Genomic DNA, 21,481 nt, shown 5'->3' with positions numbered 1-21,481 from the left:
GCTTCACGCCCGCGTGCTCGATGCGCCATCCATCTCCTCCTAGTGGAGATCAGTGGTCTACAGCGAACGCTGGCTGAGTTGCACGCGCTTTCTCGTTTCGCTCTTTTCTTCACTAGGCTGCGTTCGTCGGCTCGTCTATTCCCCTCTCCGAGTGCCCTTCCTCAGCGTCCGAGGTGGAAACGCAAGAAGCGCACGCATCTGCCAATCCTGAAGCCCCGGCGGAAGGCCACGGCTCTCTCCTCTTACAGGCCAGTCTCCCTCACCTCCGCACAATGCAAAGTGATGGAGAAGATGGCCCTGGAGAGACTCGAGTGGATAGCCGACCATCTGGGCTTCTTCCCGGAGCAGCAGACGGGCTTCAGGCGACACCGGTGCACGGCAGACTCCATCTCAGACGTCGTCGCTACCCTCGAGGACGCCAGGAGCTGCGGGGACGTGGTCATGCTGCTGCTGCTGGATGTGGAGAGCGCCTTCGACGGACTCCCACACGTGGTCGTCGAGGCGGCCCTGGACCAGCTTGGCATCAGCGGGAGCCTCCGAGGTTTTGTGACCGCCTTCCTGTCCGGGAGGACCTTTCGCGTCCGTGTTGGACGGGAGACCAGCCAACCCAGGGACATCACTGCTGGTGTCCCACAGGGATCCGTCCTGAGCCCCTTCCTGTTCGACATGGCGCTGGCAGGACTTCCAGCCTCCCTCCCGACAGACACAAGGTTCCCGGCCCACTGCTCCGTCTACGCAGACGACGTGGCGCTCTGGGTCCGGGGACCACGGCGGTCCATTCCAGCCATCAGGAGATCACTGCAGACGTCCCTGGAAGCAGTGATCGCCTACCTCGGATGCATCGGGTCAAGGTCTCTGCCACCAAGACCGAGGCCCTGCTGATCCACCCGCTGGCAGCGGCACGAGGCTACGTGAAACAGCTACGGGTTGGCAACCGTCGCCTGCCATCGAGGCTGACGGTGAAGTACCTGGGGCTCACCATCGACCACCGGCTCACGTGGATCCCGGCTACCAAGGCTGCTGCTGCCAGGGTGCGGCGCGTCCAGGGCGCCATCAGCAGGCTTCAGCAGCGTGGCCGTGGCTGCTCCACCAGGTGGGCCCTGCGGCTCAATCAGGCAGCGGCGTCCTCGGTCCTCTGTACGCCTTCCCACTGGTGGCCCTGACACCGGCCAGGAGACGACTGCTGGAGGGACTCCACAGGGGAGCGGTGAAGTCCATCCTGGGGCTCCCCAAGTGCTCCCCGGTGGCAGCAACTCTCGCGGAGGCGGGAGAGTGGCCCCTGTCGCTACGCATGCTGCAGCGTGCGTTGGGACACATCGACCGCCTCCACCGCGCCGCTGATGGAAGGGCCCTCCTGGAGCGCCTTCGCAGCCAGCCCGGGTCACGGATGGGTGGTCTCTGCCTGCTGTACCACCAGATGGTCCCGGATCCGCCAGTCCCGATTGCCCCTCCACCACCACACCACCGGCCACCAGAGGTCCACCTCGGTTTGGAGGGGGCAACCAAGCGACGAACACCTGCGGCCGCATTACAGCAGGCAGCCACTTGCAAACTTCAGAAGCAACTGAAGGGGCGGCTGCAGGTGTTCACTGACGGATCTGTCATGCCAGACGTTACCGCGGCGGCTGCCTGCGTCATCCCGTCCAGGGCCAGCAGCAGGCAATGCAGACTACCCTTCCCGGCGAGCTCCACGGCGGCAGAACTGGCAGGCCTTCACCTGGCGGCGGACCTCCTGGCTGAGGATATCCCTGCCGAACCGGTTGCGGTCCTCTGCGACAGCAGGGCGGCCCTGCAGATCCTGGCCAACCGCCGCCGCGCCGGAATGACAGCCAGCCTCCTGACTGCCAAGTTCCGGGCTCTCACTGACGCTGGGTTGTCCGTCTCCTTTCACTGGCTGCCCTCCCACGTGGGCATTGCTGGAAATGAGGAGGCGGACACCCTTGCCAAGGCAGCACACCAGCCTGGCATCCCCGTCTCTCAGGCCGTGGCGGCCAGGGATTTTTCGCAGGCTCGTCTCAAGAAGCTCCTCGTCACAGTCCACCCGGACACGAGGGTGGCCAACGGGCGAGGACCAAAGCTTCTTCCAGAGACGGGCCTCACCAGGAGGGAACGGGCCGCCCTGCTGCGACTGCGGACCGGCTGTATCTGGACCACATCCCGCCGCTACGCCAAGGGTCGCTGCACCTCCCCGGCCTGCAACCGTTGCGGGGACCCTGAGACCCTCGAGCACCTGCTCTGTGCCTGCCCTGGTTTGGCACAGGAACGCTCGAGGGTCACCACGGCCTACAGGAGACAGGGCCTACCTGCCTCCACACTGGAGCATTTCCTCTACCCGTCTCGCCCTCATCTGCCAGCGCTCCGGAGCCTGGCGGAGTTCCTGGAGCAGACGGGTATAGCGGCCTACCGCTGAGCGCGGGTCCTTCCACCCCTGCCCTTGCTGCCGGTTTGATGACTGCCACTATGTCCGAGCCACAACGACACTCTTAACACTCCTATCCACTTTTCTCCCATCTACCCCTACCCCAAGACGCTGCGCCGTGCTCCCTATAGGGCTGCAGAAATTAGGCGTCTTATTCTTCCTCTAATCACGAACAACAGCAGAAAACAGGCACCTGTGCGCCCACTGACAGCGTCTCTTGCTCGCGACGTCACTTAATCATACAGGTGACGTCACGGCGGCTGTTGTCGACAGAGCAAAGGCACGGAGAGGAGCAGGCGAGCGTCTGTCGGTGGTTTAGGGGCCCTTTAATGTGTGCATTTATATGCTTGTTGCTGCTGTGCACTACGAGCGTGAAGACGGTCGCAGTAAGAAAACGCTCGGGGAAGCTTCCCTGTGCATTGATTTTCCTACACTTCCGCAGGAAAATTAAGCGAGAATCAATCGAGAAAGAAGAAAATTAATTCATGGAATTTATTCTTTGTCATTCATGTACCGTCTGCGCTGTGAATGAAAAGTTTGTTCGCGCTTGGCGATGAGTCTGTTTAAACGAGAGTCCCCGAGCCCTCTTGTAGTTCGCGCATGTTCCATTGTGTTTACACGGCCGCGAGAACAGTTCTGAGTATTCCGCAGGGCAAGTACGTGTACCGAAACGCGGCAAGTGTGTATGCATGATCTGGTGCATAGTAAAGGGTATCGTTTTATGAGCCCTCACTCGCCACGTAAGCGATGAAAATGCGCGAGCGAGTTTATCGCCACTGCTTGTCTTGAATATATTTTGCTCGCTCGCTCTCTTTTTTAAGGGTTTTCGCGGAAGAGATGGAGGTCTGACGCACTTCCGACACTGAACTTGCCACAGCGCAAATTTGACAGGCATAAGCTACCTCGCAAGTACGCGGTTGTCTTCGTATACATTTCGCCACAAGTTATAATTGCGCAAGGCAACTCAGTTTTGCGATTTCCGTGTCATTCCATTTTCTGTTCTGTTTAGGGGACAATTTAAGTACCGAACTGTCAGACGTAACTTGACAGAAATATTTCTCTGCAGTGGGACCAGGACCGTACACAACTAAAGCTCGTCGCCTAACCTATAAACGACAGTCCCGAAGCTATACACCTAACCACAACGCGCAAGTGCATGAGAGCCTTTTTTTTAACCACCGAGCCGCTAAAAGGCTATATTCACATCAGATTTAATACATCTCATCTTTAGGACAACGCCAAGTGCACTTTGCAATGCGCTTGAACCACAGAGCGGCACCTACACTGATATGACTCTCGTGAACGAACGGTACGACGACCACACACAGCACTCTCGACAAGTGCACTCACTGATCTTATTACAGTACATATACAGCCGATCAAGGCCAAATGCTTCTTTACATGTTGTTAGGCATACGTACGAGCGGTTAAAGTTGCACCAACGCAACGGAACAAACCGCCTTTTGAGGCCCTGCATGACGTACGCGCACATGCAAGCACAACGCGGCTAGCAGACGACGCATGGAGCAATCCATACTAGGCGCGCTTCAGCCAGTAGCCGCCAGGCCGCGACTCCGCTCGATCTCGCGGCCAATAGTCGAAACATATATGTGTGTATGTGAATAAAAAAATCACCGCATCTCCACTACTGTGAATCACGACGAGTGTCGAAGCACTGGGTGTCGTACCGGTATGTCACCGTACGTCCCCCTCGCGTTGCCACTGCAAATGTAAACTGAATGACATAAAGTGTATATATATATACAAATGTATTTACTTGGTTCCTCTTTAATGCTCTTCTATTTTAATCCTCTTGTTATAATTCGTATATCGTCTTGTGTTCAGGATTCCGTGTTTTCTTCATTATTACTGCTTTGTGGTCTGTGAAATGGAGAGCCAATGGTTCTTCGAGTGGATCTAATCTAAAGTTGGCAAACACGAGGTCCACGCATGTTCCTCGAGTGGTTGTTGGTTGTTTCCAGTCATATGAAATGCATAGTAGAGCGTAACGAGACATCATATACTGAGTGATGTGCCCATGTCACGCGGGTTACAAGAATCCGTCCAGGAAAAGACGGCGACGACGAAGCTACCAGCACGAGACGGTTGCGCGTGTTCTTGTTTGCGTCTGTGTAAAATGATCCCAGACGAAATATATTGTCGCGACGTCAAGAGAGAGGTCGTAACGCACAGATCAAGAGAAGAACAGCAGGTCGGAGTTTTCCTAATACCGCGCGCAGCGAGCTCTTCTTCTTTCTTCCTTTCTATCTTCTGCACGCAGCGTATGCCCATTTGTGTTGTCGTCGTCTTTCTTATTGCATGCACGTGGCATTTGCCTCCCTCCGAAAGAGGCATCGTCCCGATGCGCAACCTAGGCGCTCTACTTAGCAAAGCACACACATATGCAGTGGAACCCACACAATACACGAGAGTTAGCTGGATAGGTGCGGTTTCATCCGCACGACGTGAACGACTTCGGGTGAATGTTTCCGGCGACTGGAGCTGCAATCACTGTCGGGGAACGACCTCGTAGTTGACGTCGTTCAAGCGTCGGGTGACTCTGTATGGCCCAAAGTATCGTCTTAGCAGTTTTTCACAAAGTCCGCGTCGACGTATTGGTATCCAGACCCATGCTTTGTCGCCTGGTGTGTAGCTAACGAATTTGTGTCGTAGGTCGTACCGTTTCGCATCTTGATGTTGTTGATAACAGATGCGTACGCGGGCAAGCTGTCTGGCTTCCTCGGCGCGCTGAGTAAATTCTTCGGCGTCTGTATGAATGTCGTCACACTCGTGCGGCAGCATAGCGTCCAACGTTGTGGTGACTTCGCGACCATGGATCAAACTGAACGGTGTCATGCCAGTAGTTTCTTTCGAGCGGTATTATAAGCGAAGGTCACGTAAGGCAATATCTGATCCCAGTTTTTATGTTCAGTGTCGACGTACATGCAGAGCATGTCTGTGAGGGTCTTATTAAGGCGCTCCGTTAGTCCGTTTGTTTGGGGATGGTATGCAGTTGTTCTACGGTGAGCCGTACCGCTGAGCCTGAGAACCGACTCCAAAAGCTCTGCGGTGAAGGCAGTTCCTCTGTCTGTGATCACAACTGTTGGGGCGCCGTGCCGAAGGACGACGTTTTCTATGAAGAACTGAGCCGCTTCTGCTGCTGTGCCCCGCTGCATAGCTTTAGTCTCCGCGTAGCGGGACAGGTAATCGGTGGCGACGATAATCCATCTGTTCCCCGCAGTAGAAGTTGGGAATGGGCCTAGGAAATCCATTCCAATTTGGGCGAATGGCTTTGCTGGTGCTTCGACTGGATGCAAGAGACCGGCTGGCTTGCCAGGCGGCGCCTTGCGTCTTTGGCAGTCGGCACAAGTCTGCACGTGATGTTTAACGGCAGCAGGTAGCTTTGGCCAATAGTACTTGCTTCGCAGTCGGCACAATGTCCGGGTGTAGCCTAGGTGACCAGAAGTGGCTTCATCATGGCACGCGTTCAGAATTTCTTTTCTAAGTGATTCAGGCACGACGAGCAAGTACGCGCTGCCGGTGGGAGAGAGAGAGAGAGAAAAAACTTTATTTTTAAAATCAGTCAATTACGTCAGGCATTGCCCGTCGCCCCTAGCCGTCGGCCGGAATCTCTTGAGACACGGCAGCAGCAAGGGCTTGACTGATGAGGTCCCGCTGGACGTTGTGGTCTGGGTTGCGGAGCAGGGCCTCCCAGGATTCTAGTGTGTGGGAACCATCGTTCTGACTCGGACATGTCCACACCATGTGGACCAAATTCGCTGCCTCATCACAAAATTTGCACTGGGACCGGAAAACTTCTGGGTGCCACTTGCTGTAAAGTACGGGGTTTGGAAAAACCCCCGTCTGCAACTTTCGCCACATAACCTCGTCTTTGTTATTGAGCGATCTATCCGCACCTGGGTATACTTGCCGATTCAGCCTGTACTGCGTTACAATTTCATGATATGCGAGCATATCCTCACTTCTTTTTCTAAATTCGGTAACTGGTGAGGTTCCGGGGGTCGACTGGTAAGTGAGACCTCGGGCGACCGAATGAGCCTCCTCGTTCCCTCTAAGTCCCTGGTGAGCTGGTGCCCAGACGAGCAGAATAATCTCTCTTGGTCTTCCTAACGTGTTTAATATACGGACGGCAGTCTCCGTCACCCTTCCCGATTCATAATTCCTCACGGCGTTTTTGGAGTCGCTGATGACTACCCTGACGCCCTTTTGGCTGATGGCCAAGGCTATGGCCGCTTCCTCGGCCTCTACAGTCTCAACACCACTGACTGTGCAGCACGCCATCAGGGCGCCGTTATCCCTGACTGCCACTGCCGTGTGTGCCGCTTTGTTCTCATATTCCGCTGCGTCTGTATACAGGACGTCCTGTCGACCGGTGTACTTGGCTTGCAATGCCTCTGCCCTGGCTTTACGTCTGCCTTCGTGAAAGGCAGGGTTCATGTTTCTGGGTAGCGGAGGTATCTTTATTCTGTCCCTGATCTGTCCCGGTATGTCTTTTGAGCGCACTTGCTCACGCTTAGGCTCTTAACCCAATCTCTCTAATATTGCTCTCCCCGTTTTAGATCCGAGTAGCCTTTGATGCTGTGCGGTAACGGTAGCCTCAACCAGCTCATCGAGTGTGTTCGATACGCCTAATTTCATGAGTCTGTCAGTGGACGTGTTCGGGGGAAGTCCGAGCGCGACTTTCACACTTTTTCTGATAATGGTATCGAGCTTGTTCCGCTCCGCTTGGAAAAGTTTTTCTTGTACAGAACATTGTTCCGCAAGCAAAAAGACGGCAGTCCTCTGGCAAATACTCGCCGCGCGTCACTGCATCGTCCTTTCAAGAAATCGATGAGCGGTAATAGCTCTGGGTCGCCGCGCTGCTCTTGTGCAATGGTGGCCGTGTTGACGACTCCCAAGAATGCAGCGTCCATGCTTTCGTCATCAATAGCGGCAGGCTCGACAGGCGACCGCGAGAGACAAGCGGCGTCAGTATGCTTCTTCCCGGATTTATAAATAATGGTCATGTCAAACTCTTGAAGCCTCAGACTCCAGCGCGCCAAACGGCCAGATGGGTCTTTCAGGTTAGTAAGCCAGCAAAGAGAATGGTGATCGCTGACAACCTTGAACGAGCGGCCGTACAAATATGGACGAAATTTAATTACCGCCCACACCACGGCGAGGCACTCCTTCTCGGTTGTCGAGTAGTTCTCCTCCGTGCGAGAGAGAGTTCTGCTGGCGTACGCTATTACTTTTTCAGAGCCCTCTTGCCACTGCACGAGCACGGCACCCAGACCCACATTGCTGGCGTCGGTGTGGAGTGCTGTAGGGGCTTCCTGGTCGAAGTGCGCAAGAACTGGTGGTGTTTGCAAGCGTTGACGTAGTTCGTTAAATGCCATTTGCTCCTTTTCGGCCCAAAGGAAGGGAACGTCCTCTCGTGTGAGTCGTGTCAATGGCGCTGCAATAGATGAAAAGTCCGCGATGAATCGGCGGTAATAGGCGCACAGCCCTAAGAAGCGCGTCACTGCTTTTTTGTCTTGTGGTGCAGGAAACTTTGCCACAGCGTCTATTTTGTCCGGGTCAGGGCGAACATTATTGCGATAGCAATTATATGGACGCTCTCGGCTGATTTTTGCCCTCGCCGTCATGTTCCGAAAATGTATATGTATGTATATATAAATAAAAGTCACAAAGAAAAATAAATCCGAAGAACAAACTTCCGAAGCGCGCCGCCGGGATTCGAACCTGCGACCCCTCGCTCTGCAGCGCGCTGCTTCAAACGCGGTCACGCGCCACCAGCTGTTCAGCATAACAACGCCTAGTTATTGAGAGTTTGAGAATTGGGGCCCCAAGGAGCTTGGGGACCCAATAAGCTTGCGAGCTGCCAGGGCGCATGCGCAGAACCCAAGCCACTCTTGGGCTCTTGCACTCGCGTTGACCCGAGGCGCAAAAATTGAAAACTAGCGTGGGGCCCCAGGCGCCTTGGGTCACTGCAGCGAGAAGACACAGACGCAGCGCGGGTCAGTGGGCCTCTTCGATTTTCCCTGTTCGGGCAGCCAGACGGCAGCCCGAGGACTCCTTTCTGACAGGAAATGACGTCATTATGCGTCACTGTGACGATGGTCAAAATTTTCGGGCAAGCGTCGGGCAGCCCGAGGGCTGCCGCCACAGCATCATCATCATCGTCACGCTAGCGCAGCGAGCTCTGTGTCGTCTGCTACATCTTCGCCCTGTAGACACAGCGGCTTCGGCAGACGAGTTCGTTGTGCTGCTAAAAGCAATCGCAGAACTGCTACACGCTTACGATGCGATTGAAGAGGAAAGCGGTGACGTGGAGCATCGCACCATCAGCCTGTTGTTGGCCCGGCGAATGAGGTAGGATCGGCACCGTGTTCCGTTATACATCGAGATGGTTGTGCCAGCGTATGTGGACCTGGAGTTCAGAAAAATGTTTCGACTGTCCAGAAGCACAGCTGCGGCTCTTGTAAAAGAATTTGAGAGGTCCCCATTTTATCCGCAGGACTAGAGTCGGAAGAACGAAGCTGTCAGCTGAGAAGACCGTGCTGATCAGGCTAAGCTATCTCGATCGGCACGTAAACTACAATGTATGTAGTTGCGGACAAATTCGACGTGAGTGGGTCGAGCGTGCACGGCAAAATTCGGCGTGTTCTTGACTTCCTAAATGCTATCAGTGCGAGAGAGATCAAGTGGCCGGACAGCAACGACATCGCACGAAGCAAGCGTGCATTTTGTGCGCTGTATCAACGCCAAGGGGTAGAAGCCGGACTTCCAGACGGCATCGGGGCCCTTGACGGCTATCACATTCGCATATCGCGACCATCAGAATCGGAGGGGAGCTACTAAAACCGAAAGAAACTTCGGCGCTGCCCGAGGACACGAATTAAACGTAAACAACACGAAGATTACTCGCATGACACTGAAACGTCTTACCTTTGATCACATACACGAGATTACCACCGTGCAGCCCAACGCATCCGTTCTTCTAGAGAGGGCGCACTTCTGTCTGCACCTCGCTTAAACTAATATTTCGTGGCGTTAGGACAGATGCAGGCTACAAATTAAATGCACGTTCAACCACCGTGAAAGCAGCGAACCGAAAAAGACTCGTCAAACGGAGCGGCGAACTTCTGCTCAAAGAATTCGCGAGCAGACGACGCGACGAAAAAAAAAAAAAAACACGCAGAAGAGCGCGTCGTCTGCTCGCTGCCAGCGTGCTGCCAGCGCAAAATCGTTCCGGCAGGAGAGCGAGTCCGCGGGCAGCCCGCTGGCTGCCGGAGAGGGAAAAACGAACGCGTTTACGGCAGCCGTCGGGCAGGTGGGCGGAGCTTCGGCGCTGCCCGAGAGCTGTCCGAGAAAAACGAACGTCTGGCAGGCTGTCGGGCAGCCCGCTGGCTGCCGTCTGGCAGCCCGAGCGAATAATCGAAGAGGCTCAGTATGGACCGCGTCTCGCATGATTTTAAATTTCGTCACGCGTGGCGCTCCGTGCGCTTGATCCAACGCAGCCTGCGTTGGCCCAATTCTCAAACTCTGCTGATCATCCGAACGCAAGAGCAGGCCGCCCAACGCAGCTTGGGGGCCCAGCGTCTTGGGTCCCCAATTGTCAAACTCTATTTATATGCGCCATTTAACGCTAACGGCACGCAGAGCTTGGAAGTGCTTCAGTGTGTGTAGTGTCACCCGCGAGCACGGTGTAACATATATATACTCTTTAGGTGGGGACACTCCTCGGCTTGCGTGCAGAGCGCGTTCGACCAGATAAAGTAACAACGGCGCGCGTCGTCCGCCGATGGCAACGGGTATATATCGGCGAGAAGACGCAACTTAAAGAGGAAAAAAAACATGGTTGATCCCTCCATCATAGGAATCGGAATAACACGAAAGTAAAGCATGCCCTTACAGAAGTAACTGAATGTTTACTATACATTGATATGACAGAGTTTGCGCAATGTATATTGATTTCTGGCAGCTATAGCACCGTTTAACGTTTAACTCTTTGATGATTGGTGGTACATCTCCATCCCGATGACTGACGTCCCTGCTAAAAGAGCGTTGGGTTGTAGCGCGCTTCTCAAACAGGAAGTAACAACCGTAACAGTTAGTTCGCGCTCGTCCTGTGTGTACCTGTGCGTTCTCTTCGAGTGTCATTCTTTGTGTTTGAGCAGTGCACTGCAAGTGTCGAGCTGTGACCGTTGTTAGTTCGCGGTCGTCGTGTGTGTGTTCTTTCCGTCAGTCCTTTGCGCTCGAACGGCGCGTTGCAAGTATGGAGCTCCTTGCCGTTCTTCGTGTGACATTCTCATTTGTTGCTATTGCATTCATTCCTTCGCCATTGCGGCGAAACCATGACTTTTTTGTGGTCTCACAGCATCGACATCTGTCTGCCTGTTCCCACAAATTGGTGACTCGGACTTCGCCTGATCACTCTCGCTTCCTGATTTGCGCTCGCCTCACCCGCTTCGCTTGGCCTACAGCTGCCAAGAACTCGAGCACCGCAGCCCTCCCCGAAGCGGACAGTCATCGAAATCCCCGAGTTCTGGTCGTCGGACTCGAAACTTTGGTTCATCACCGCGGAGTCATTGTTCCGTCGAGCAGTCTTTCATGTTTTGCACTCCGTAGCACACCCTGGCATTCGCGCCACACAGCGACTTATCACTTCACGTTATCTGTGGCCGAGCCTTAACTTAGACGTCCGTCGTTGGTCACTTGCTTGCCTCAGGTGCCAACAGTCTAAAGTGCATTGTCACACTGTCACTCCTCTTGGCACGTTCCCGTCCCCGTACGCTCGCTTCAGCCACCTACTCGTCGACGTTGTTGGTCCACATTCTCCATGCGGGAACCATCGCCACCTGTTAACCTGCATTGACAGATTCACAAGATGGCTTGAAGCGATGCCTCTTCAAAACATAACTGCGGAATCGACAGCCCGAGCGCTTGGCGCTCTGTGGATTAGCCGCTGCGGTATCCCTTCCACCATTACGACTGACGGTGGTCGCCAGTTCGACTCAACATTGTTCGCCAATCTATCTCGGCTCCTCGGTGTCAACCACATCAAGACTACCTCGTACTATCCCTTCGCCAATTGAACGCTTTCATCGCCAGCTGAAAGCGTCACTCATGGCTTCCACTTTTCCTTCATCATGGATGGAATGCCTTCCTTTCGTTATGCTTGGCATGCGCACGTCGCTTCGTAGCGCCTCCTCCATAAGCGCCGCCGCGCTGACATTTGGCACCACTCTTCGAGTTCCTGGTGAATTCTTCAGTGACCCGCCGACAGGATCTTCAGACGTGTCTGATTATGCATACCATCTACGCAACGCTATGCGTACCGTGGTTCTGCGTCCACAACGACGAACATCTCGTAGTATGTATGTCAGTCCCGACCTCTAACACTGCACGCACGTTTTTGTGCGACAGGATTCCGTGCGACCTCCTTTACAGACCCAGTATGATGGCCCGTTTAAGGTTGTCAACCGCACACCTAAACACTTCCGTCTGCTCATCAACGGCCGGGAAGGTACTGTTTCCGTCGACCGTCTCAAGCCTGCGTACTTGGACACCGACACTTCGACAAAGTCGCATCTTAAAACCACTCCGGACTGCCATACTCGACGCGTGCATTTTGCGGCTCAACGGTCCGCCCCTGGCCACCTGCAACAAACCCGCGACTTCCTCGCTAGAAGGGGGGCCCTGTAGCGCACGAGCGCGGGCTACAAGAATCGGACCAAGAAAAGACGACGACGACGAAGCTACGTACCAGTGTTCTTCGCGTCTGTGTAAAATGGTTCCAGACAAAATATATATTTTGTGGTCTCACAGCATCGACATCTGTCTGCCTGTTCCCACAGATAGATAGATAGATAGATAGATAGATAGATAGATAGATAGATAGATAGATAGATAGATAGATAGATAGATAGATAGATAGATAGATAGATAGATAGATAGATAGATAGATAGATAGATAGATAGATAGATAGATAGATAGATAGATAGATAGATAGATAGATAGATAGATAGATAGATAGATAGATAGAATCCGTCTGCGCAGCCAAAACCAGCCGTTGCGGCAGCTGCCGAACCCGACCCGTGGTGGTGGTGTTGCATGGAGGCCGCTTCCAGTTTGGCGGTGGGGGTACTTACGCCTTCTACGGGGGCCGTCAAGCAGCTGCACTATGGGACGCCGTCGTGGTCGTGCCCGCGTACAGGGTAGGCGCCTTCGGTTTTCTCAACATGCTCGTGCACGAGGCGCCCGGGAACGTCGGCCTGCTCGACCAGGCGCTTGCCATCCGATGGGTGCACAGGTGCGCGCACTGTCGTACCTATAGTGTTTCTGCATAAACACGAGCACGACAGCGCCTTTGTGTGTCTTTTACACATGACGCATATTTTCTCAAGAGCGACCAACGCCGGTCTCAAAATGAAGTTCTGTAGTTCGTAAGGAACCCTGTTGCTTCTAAACTACAAAGAAAACATGGGTGATCCCTCTGTCATAGGAATCGGTATAACACGAATGTGAAACGTGTCTTCACATACGTAGTTGAGAGTTTGTTGTGCTTTCTTTCGCCCCAACGGCGAAGGAATGAATGCTATAGCAGCAGATTGTAATATCACGCAAGGAACGGTAAGCAGCCCGAAACTTGCAGCGCGCTGCTCCAGCAGAAAAGACACACGGAACGAATATGCACAGGATGAGCGCGAACTAAGTGTCACAACTGTAACTTATTTCCGTGTGAGCAGCGAGCTCCTTTCGCAAAAGTGGCCGCTGCAGTGAGCGAAGTGACCTTCGTGCTCACAACGCAAACTTGCGATGAGAGCACAAGACGTACAAACCACCGCCATCACGAGATAAGCGCGCGCGCAAGAGTGACCGCGCCTTGTAGAGGCGCGCCCTCATCGCAACGTGCGGGGCGACAAGCTTTAAGGCGTCCTTCGAGCCTTTCGCGCGACCTCGCTAGTGATAACGAAAACACGCTGATGTACCGCCGATCTCCGAGTACCGCCACCGGCAAATGGTGTATATAAATAGCTCGCCGTTGGTATAGAGAAGAACGTGCCGTCTGTTGCCGAATCTTTCGCGCCGCGCGCTGCGGGATGAGGGGCCGTAAGTTCGACTCCCGGTGACGGAACTTTTTCTTATAGTTTTTTCGTTGTCATCTGTTAATCTATATATTTTACAACGTCATATCCGTGACGGAAATACTTTAGTGTAGCCGTGGTATAGCCCGGCATAAAACACGTTCGTGTTAAAATGGCATGACGTTCGCTTCTTGTGCAAGTGATCACATCTCTGTGGCAAAATTATTTACGTCATTCTTTCTTGTCGGTGAAATCTCACACCTTTATGTTTACCTTTACGTCACGTCCACGTTTTCGACGCAAGAACACCGGATTAGTCGAGTGAATCGGCCAGCCGAAAATTATTTTTTTCTACGCGTCTTCTGTCTGCGTACGCGATCCGTCAGAACCTAGCCATATGCAGTTTCGTCGTGAAAATAAACTTTTCTTCTCATAGTGCCCGTAGCGATGACCTATGCCTCCCTAGTTAATTGTCCGTCATAATCGATAGCGTCGTCACTGAGTGAGAAGAAGCGCCACTGTATTCTGCTATCAAGGTAAGGTAGCGTTAAGGAAACCCATGCAGTCTGAATAAGTACATACACTACAAGCCGTATAATATTGCCTTCGGACGTTACAACACGGCAGTCGATCAGGGGATACAACTATAAAGTAGACAGTAAGCCAATGTCTTGGCATATTCGACGTGGCAGACCTCGAGATTACGTTACTGCAAGCAGAGTTTTAAGGCGAAAGCCTTAGGCCTGTGTTTCCAGGTCGTCCTCTGGGGTACAGAAAACATCATGGGAGCGCGTGATACAGCGCGTCCACTTCGTCTTGGCGGCGTTGGCGTGAGCGAAAAAAAATTGTACTGGTTTAGCTCGGCTATATCAGGATATACGTCGTGTGAGGTAAGGTTCAGCTATTATTCTTAGCTCTCCTGGTTGTCTAGGATTAGCTTGATTATCACGCTTACTGCAGCTTCAATGACGCACACACGGTATACGCATTATGCGACACATGTATATTTATTTTTTGCTCAATGTCATTTCTCTATTGCCACAAAAACGGCTCGGTGGTCTTTGTAGTAACACGCTGCCGTCTCTATGGCCCCAACGCCCGGCACAGCGTGAGACTTGACTACTGCGCAACGGAGGCGCACAGCTGGGCACGCACCGGCACCAGTGCGTCTGCCGCGGCTATGACGTCACTCCTCTGTAAAGCGCGAGACAGACGGTACAATATTCCATGCGATGTGATGGCCGACGCGGCGGTGGGGGAGAGGGAATGGGGGCTGTCCGATGCTATGAAAGGTCACCATTCCGGTCCCCCACCGCCGTGTCGGACGTCGCATCGCATGGAAAATCGTACCGTCTGTCTCGCCCTTAATACGCAGACCCGCGCGGCGGCTCAGGCGCGGCAGCTGGGCACGCGCCGGCGCCAGTGCGTCTGCCGTGGCCATGACGTCACTCCTCTGGAATGCGCAGACCCACGAGGCCCGCGCGGCGGCAGCGGCGCCAGCTGTGCGCCGCGACGTCACTGCCCTTCGCGCATGCGGAACACGTCTCTCGAAAGTGCTCAACTTCATCCAGTGTAGCTAACGCTACAAAAAAAAAGCGCAGAAGTCACCTGAATAGGCCCTATAGTTGTGGGTGGCGAAGATAGAGAAAGTACTCGACAGCGGAAGAGGCTAAAGCAGCTTGAAGAGCCGCTCGTCGCAATCGCCGTCGGCGGGAAGCCGCCAAGAATGAAGCTGCGGCTGCGGCACCGCGAGAGCAACGCGCGGCCCTAATGCAACGCAGGCGTTCTGGGAATGCAGAGTTTGGGGCGAGTGGGGCCACCGCCGTCACTGTACATCATCGAGAACTTCAACAGGAAATATTCAACAGTTTCCTCTAGCGTATATGCACTTGCACAAACGTACAGAGCACAAATCAGCCGTAACGGATAACGCCATGAAATTGCACAGAATCTCGCTAAACGAGAATCATCCAAGATGTGCGTGGCGTTACGTTCGTTCGTCGTGCTTCTGCTTTTGAGGTTGTTTTGCAACGTGTTGTGGGAACAGTGATGTTTGTGTACGAGTATGTCACCAATGACTCGGGGATTCGTTGGCGTACGTTTATTACCTAAGGAAGTGTACACAAGGATACAAATGTCATAATGCACATATGTAAATAGTCCCCCCCCCGTTATCCTCTCTCGTTGTCTCTCCCTAACCTTTACCTCCGTCATGCACCGCTCTAGTACAATGTTTTCCTTCCCCCGCTCCTTTATTGTGTACAGTTCCTCAAATAAACAACCACTTACTACCTCGACTATACACGCAGAAACCAACATGTTACAACATCCGACCTGGCGCCTGTAGGCATCAGCGCGAGTATGCCGTGTTTGTTTATTATTATTTTTCGTATCCTTGTGTTATTACACATATCCGTGGTAGGTCGTATACGTAAGCCATCGGACGATTGCTCGAGGATACAAGTTACCGCCGAGTGAAATCTCGCGTCCGCGTGTAAACTTCGCTGCTTTTGCTAATGCGTCATGCGACAACATTTAATTGATACCATAACTTTACACCACAACGGGAACGAGTAAAGAATCAAGGAGCAGGACAATTACACTGACACCACTCCAGGTGAAAGGAAGTGCTCCATCGGTGCAGTTGAGAAGGAATCTGGAACAAACAAAGCACGTTTTATAATCTCTTTACGTTATTAAAATTCTATACGGAAAAATGCTTATTCAAAAGCATCGCGCTCCGTCCATTGCAGTCGCGGGTTTTCAAGAAGCTGTGTTGCAGGGTCCCTCGGGCTCTCACTTCATACTTCTAGTGTAATTTACAAGAGTCTAGCCATTTGAATATTGAAATTGCACCTAAGGCTGGTCATAGCCCTCACCACCACCGCGCAAACATTTCAGGTACATCCACCATTTCGGTGGCGACAACCAACGCATCACATTGCTGGGCCAGGACGCTGGCGCCACATCCATCGGCTACCACCTGGCACGCAACGACACGCCGCCTATACAACGCGCCATACTAATGAGCGGCTCGCCTTTCGTGCCGCAGCCCGACAATGCGGGTCAGCGTGCCTTGCTGAACGGCAACGGACTGGCCGACGTGCTCGGCTGCGGCAGCAGACGAAGCTTGCAGGACGCCTCGGAGCGACGACGGGTCGTGGAGTGCCTCAGGAAGCGCAGCGCATACGCCACGGTGTTGGCCGCCGACGAGTTGGCCACCAGCAGCGACACTGTCGTGTTTGGTCCCAGCAAGAACCGCGACTTTCCGTGGAAGTTAGCGAGCGCCGTCCTCTCCGAGACGATGCTCAAGCGTGTCGACTTCCTAGTGGGCGTCTCCAAGGACGAAGGCACGTCGCACGTATCCGAATTGATGCAGGCGTTCGGCTTATCTGCCGACCAAACCCTGACACCCAGAAGGTAAGGTACTCTTGCGCTGGACTTGCGGGGCCACGGACAAATCCGCATTTGCACTTCAAATAATTCAGTTATGTGATTAGCCCTCCTCCTACCAACGCCTAAGCGCACAGCGTAGTGATGCTGTTGGGTGTCTTCTACTGTTTCGCGCGAGGAGGACACTTGAGATATATCGAAACAGACGGAACGTCTTCGGTACTCTTCATTCTTTAGACGAATGCCTTGTGCACCTAGATGCTCTGTACTAATGTTATTATGCAATATGTCAACTATATGCTCCATATCTGTATTGTTACGATTTGTGTTTTATATCTGCAGTGATGCTTCATTTGCACATACCTTCACTTATGCACGTACTGCTCTGTTGTATTAAACCCACTCCTGTAACAGCCCCAAGAGGCTTTACAGTATCCATAGATAAATAATAAGTACATAAATTAATTATATAAATAAATAAATAAATATTCATATTAGCAAGGAGTTAGCGAGGCAAATACTGCATAGCTTCGGAAATTTGAGAAAAACGGGTCATTCAGCTTGGTATGGCCGACGGCACAACGTTGAATCCTGCCCGACGTATGTCGAGCAGCGCTTACGCGCTACTCGCGCTCGAGTCATCGGCGTCTGTGCTGTCCCCTATTAACTTAACTCGACCCCATTCAAAGTTCCTCTACAGAGCGCTTGTCATTTCTATTCCGAGCACTCGTATAGCGAGACCAGACCACATAAGGTTATCGGTTGCGTGGTACACCGAGTCTCTAAACCGTGCATAAGACTCAAGATGCGTTATTACGTCGAAAGCGAAAATGTCCATCGGCGTTGGCGTCAACGCCAGCGGCCCAAAAAGTATCACTTGACCACAACGGACGTCATCTAGTGATCTGTGGAGTCATGATGGCGCCACTGATCGCCGCAATTTGCGACGTCATCATGGCTGCACCATGACGTCAAGTGATGACTTCATCACATGCGCTTGGTCAAAGGTGGGGCGATCCTGGAGCTTGTCCAACACCACGCGGGACGCAAAAAGGCGTTCACCTGCAAGTGCTACAGAGTGTGTAATATGCCGCCAACTTTCTGGACCTTTCTTTTACAGAGTTCATAGAAATGATATTATTTAAAGGACACGCGAAGAGGGGAGAATTGTTTGCCACTGTTATTCTCGTTGTGTGGTTAAGCTATTATCTAACATGTATTAAAGGGAAGACTCGCACGTCTGGTCGCGTTACCTCTGAAGGTTATGTAAGTCTGTGTGCATAAAAGCATGGTTCAGAGGCTTCGGCTCTATTGCAAATGTCACTTGTTTCAATCGGGACAGATATACTACAGTAGAACACTCGGCGCTCTGCATCATTCTCCATTTGCTCTAAACACATGGTAAAAAGCTAATTCACAGCTGCGACTGCCACCGGTCGCGCGACCACATTAGCCGCCAAGCGACTGGTCGCAGATGGCCGCCATTGCGTGCGCGGGGTAAACCAGGTCCTCGGTCTTCCACGGACTTCTCCAAGGATTTCTTTGTTGAGGACTGCCACACACACACATCTCCCATAGTGGAGCATACAGCATTCCTAACTTCTACAGCGAAGATGTACGTGACTTCGATTCCGGTGTTTATTCCTGTCCATCACTGTCGACCGAAAACCATTCGATTAATTGAAGTGAAATGTGTCTATCTCCATAGAAATGAGGCATACGCAAAGTCATTTCGCTCAGTTCCCTTAAATGCTTGGCCAATTACAGAATAAAAGCTTCATATTCCCGCCGAAAGTGCGCACCTCGGCCCACAGTATTCTTGACGTCAACTACACATAAATCAGCCATGATATTCAAGGTTTCATCCTAAAGCCAGGAACACGAAGACGCGCGTCCGCTACTACATCTGCACTCTTCCCAAATGCATGCGGCAAGGGCGGCGAACGCCGCACGCGTTTTCTTGCGGAGTCCATCTTCATTAGGAACAGCTTACAGCTCTCCCATAGTTGAGCACATAGCGGTCTTAATCGTCTCCATTTTCTATGTTTTGTAAAAGTGCCGAGGCTACACATAGTTATATACGATACCGGAAGTGCATTGCAGGCACGCTGGTATACAGTGCGCATAATTTTCTGCCTGTCAGTCTTTCATGTAGCGCATTGTTCAATCGCTCAACGTTACGCCACATCGGTCTATAGGATCAGGTGACACCACAGCTTCGCTGGATAGAAACAGCGTGCTTTGGAACACATCCTTCTTGTGCAAACATGAATATGTTATAACAGCGGAACTGTTTAGGTTCGAGCTTGGTCCTATATTGTTCGCAAAATTCGTCGATCGATGACGTCACCATGCGTTGCCTAGCAACACAGTGGAGAAAGGAAAGGAGGAGGTGAGAATTGTGAAGAGAAGGAGGAGAAGACATAAAAAAATGAAATATAAACACCAAGCTTCATTATCAAAATTCACCGCCATATCCACGAAGTGAATGATGTTAGAGGAGCTTGCTCGGAGATGATCGGGTAACCCGCGAATGCTCCGTGCACATTCCTCTACCATCATATATAGACGTGACAACGTTGTTATACATACATTACATCCACAATGCTTATTAATTTACGGTTGGATGCACTATATACATTTGGATGAACTATATACATCATATATACACAAAAAATGTTGTTTTACCAAGTTCAAACACATTCCTCTACCATTGTATATAAACGTGACAACGTTGTTATATATGCATTACATAATGTTTATTAATGTAAGGCTGGATGCTCTATATACATTTTGCTGAAGTATATATACATTTGGATGAACTATAAACATTATATATACACAAGAGATGTTGTTTTACCAAGTTCAAGAAGGGCGTCCCTCGATGAGTTCGGGGACTGGTTTCCCTTTAAAGATGATTGCTTTATGATGTATGAACTATATGCATTACATATACACAAGAGATGTTCTTTTACAAAGTACAAGGGCGTCCCTCGATGAGCTTGGGGACTCGTTTCCCTTTAAAGATGATTGCTTTATGATCAGTAAAGTATGTTGCCAAGGGATCATCGATGATGGGACGCAATGGAAAGTTCGAGAAGGCAACATCGATACAGGTGCCCCTGATGGTGGTGGGATGTTTGCAGTCGTACGATACGCATCGGAGAGCGTAACGTGACATCATGTGTTGGCTGGTTATTGGCAAGGCGAGATCTTCCCAAGCTGCTGCTGCGTTGCGAGCCCGTCTCGCTGCCGCCATTCATGCTGCGGAGCGGCAACGAAGAGTGTTCACTTAGTGAGCTCCCGGCGAAGAGAAAGGAATACAGCGAAACGAGAGGTGCGGCCCTCGAGCAGTCGCGCCGGTAGCGCTTGCGCCGAGCGTGGTGTGTGCCGCCTAGAGTCACTAGAAAAATTTCAGAGTATCGCATCTGTTTTCCGCGCGCCGCCGCCGACGCGATTGGCTTACTCGCATCATGTGACCTCTCGCCGCCATATCTTTTCCAAGCGCTTTGGGTGCAAGGCGCGTGGAATGCAGAGCGCGGTCGGACATTTAGCAGTACCGCGGTCCCTAGAAGTACTTCGTCGCTTTTTAAACGCGTCATGCAGATGCCAGAGAGTAGCTCACCAGTAACCGAACGTTGCTGGTGAGCTACTCCGGGAATTTCGTATATTTTGGTATTCCATCTGAAAAACACTAACGTCAAAGAGCGTCGTTGTACGTGGCTGCATAATTGGCCTCGGAATGAATTCGCCCGCCTCGAAGAACACTCCTTTCTGCAGTGAACTACACAAACTTTGCTGGAAAAGCTCTCATGCAACAGGATACTTCACCTTTTCGGTTCGCTATGTTCAGCGATATTGGAAACTACATACTACATACCTTTCTATTTGCTCGGCTGTTTATACCTCGATCTGTTGAACAGATTGCGCATGCATTTCGAGTTATAAGCGTGTCACGCACGAGAGCGAAATCGAAGACTTATTAAAATAATAACTGTTTACTGTATACCTTGAAGGCAATTGTCGCATGATCATTTGCCACTGCGCAAAACTGAAGCGTGGAACTCTGTTGATATACTTGCTATAAGGCAATGTTATTATAAGTGTATTTTATTTTTTTCAAAAAAGAATGTTGCAAACGCTGCATTGCGCCGAGCGTGCCCTTACAATATTGTTTAGTGGGTGAGAAATGGTCACAGCAAAAAAAAGGCGGCTTATCCTCTTACGCATTCAGGGAATTGATTTCATGTGAGCCCTAGATCTATGTACTTACTGTGTTGCAGTGGCATGCGCGTTAAAGATTTTTGGGATGTGCCATTTCTGATCAGAATAACATAAAGCACTGAACCGAGGATGTTTTAACGAGAGTGGATTACGAAAAAAGAAAGTTGAAATTAAAAGCAGTGCAGACACCAAAGCCCAGCCATTTACGCACTGGCAACGCCAAAAAAAAAAAAAAAACTTTGTCGGAACACAGCAAAATATTTGCAAATGCACTGCAACGTTGGGAATATTAAGGAGACAAAAAATAGGAAATGAAAGAACTGAGTAGAGACGTCAATCATTTTTGATGGC

General features: G+C 51.8%; 2 protein-coding genes across 2 annotated transcripts; both read left to right on the top strand.

Annotated features, from left to right (window-relative positions):
* Positions 1-282: 282 nt before the first annotated feature.
* On the top strand, positions 283-2,410 carry LOC119385652 (uncharacterized). Its single transcript, XM_037653054.1, has 3 exons — positions 283-819; positions 867-1,093; positions 1,174-2,410. The coding sequence occupies exons 1-3, from the start codon at positions 283-285 to the stop codon at positions 2,408-2,410; spliced, it is 2,001 nt and encodes a 666-aa protein (XP_037508982.1).
* A 4,216-nt stretch (positions 2,411-6,626) lies between these two features.
* On the top strand, positions 6,627-16,937 carry LOC119385651 (acetylcholinesterase). Its single transcript, XM_037653053.1, has 4 exons — positions 6,627-6,752; positions 11,852-11,951; positions 12,546-12,738; positions 16,415-16,937. Exons 1-4 carry the CDS (start codon positions 6,627-6,629, stop codon positions 16,935-16,937), a joined length of 942 nt encoding a protein of 313 aa, XP_037508981.1.
* Positions 16,938-21,481: the final 4,544 nt, after the last annotated feature.

The sequence above is a fragment of the Rhipicephalus sanguineus genome, chromosome 3 (genome assembly GCF_013339695.2).
Source record: "Rhipicephalus sanguineus isolate Rsan-2018 chromosome 3, BIME_Rsan_1.4, whole genome shotgun sequence".
Lineage (NCBI taxonomy): Eukaryota > Metazoa > Arthropoda > Arachnida > Ixodida > Ixodidae > Rhipicephalus > Rhipicephalus sanguineus.
This window is presented reverse-complemented; position numbering and strand designations above follow the sequence as displayed.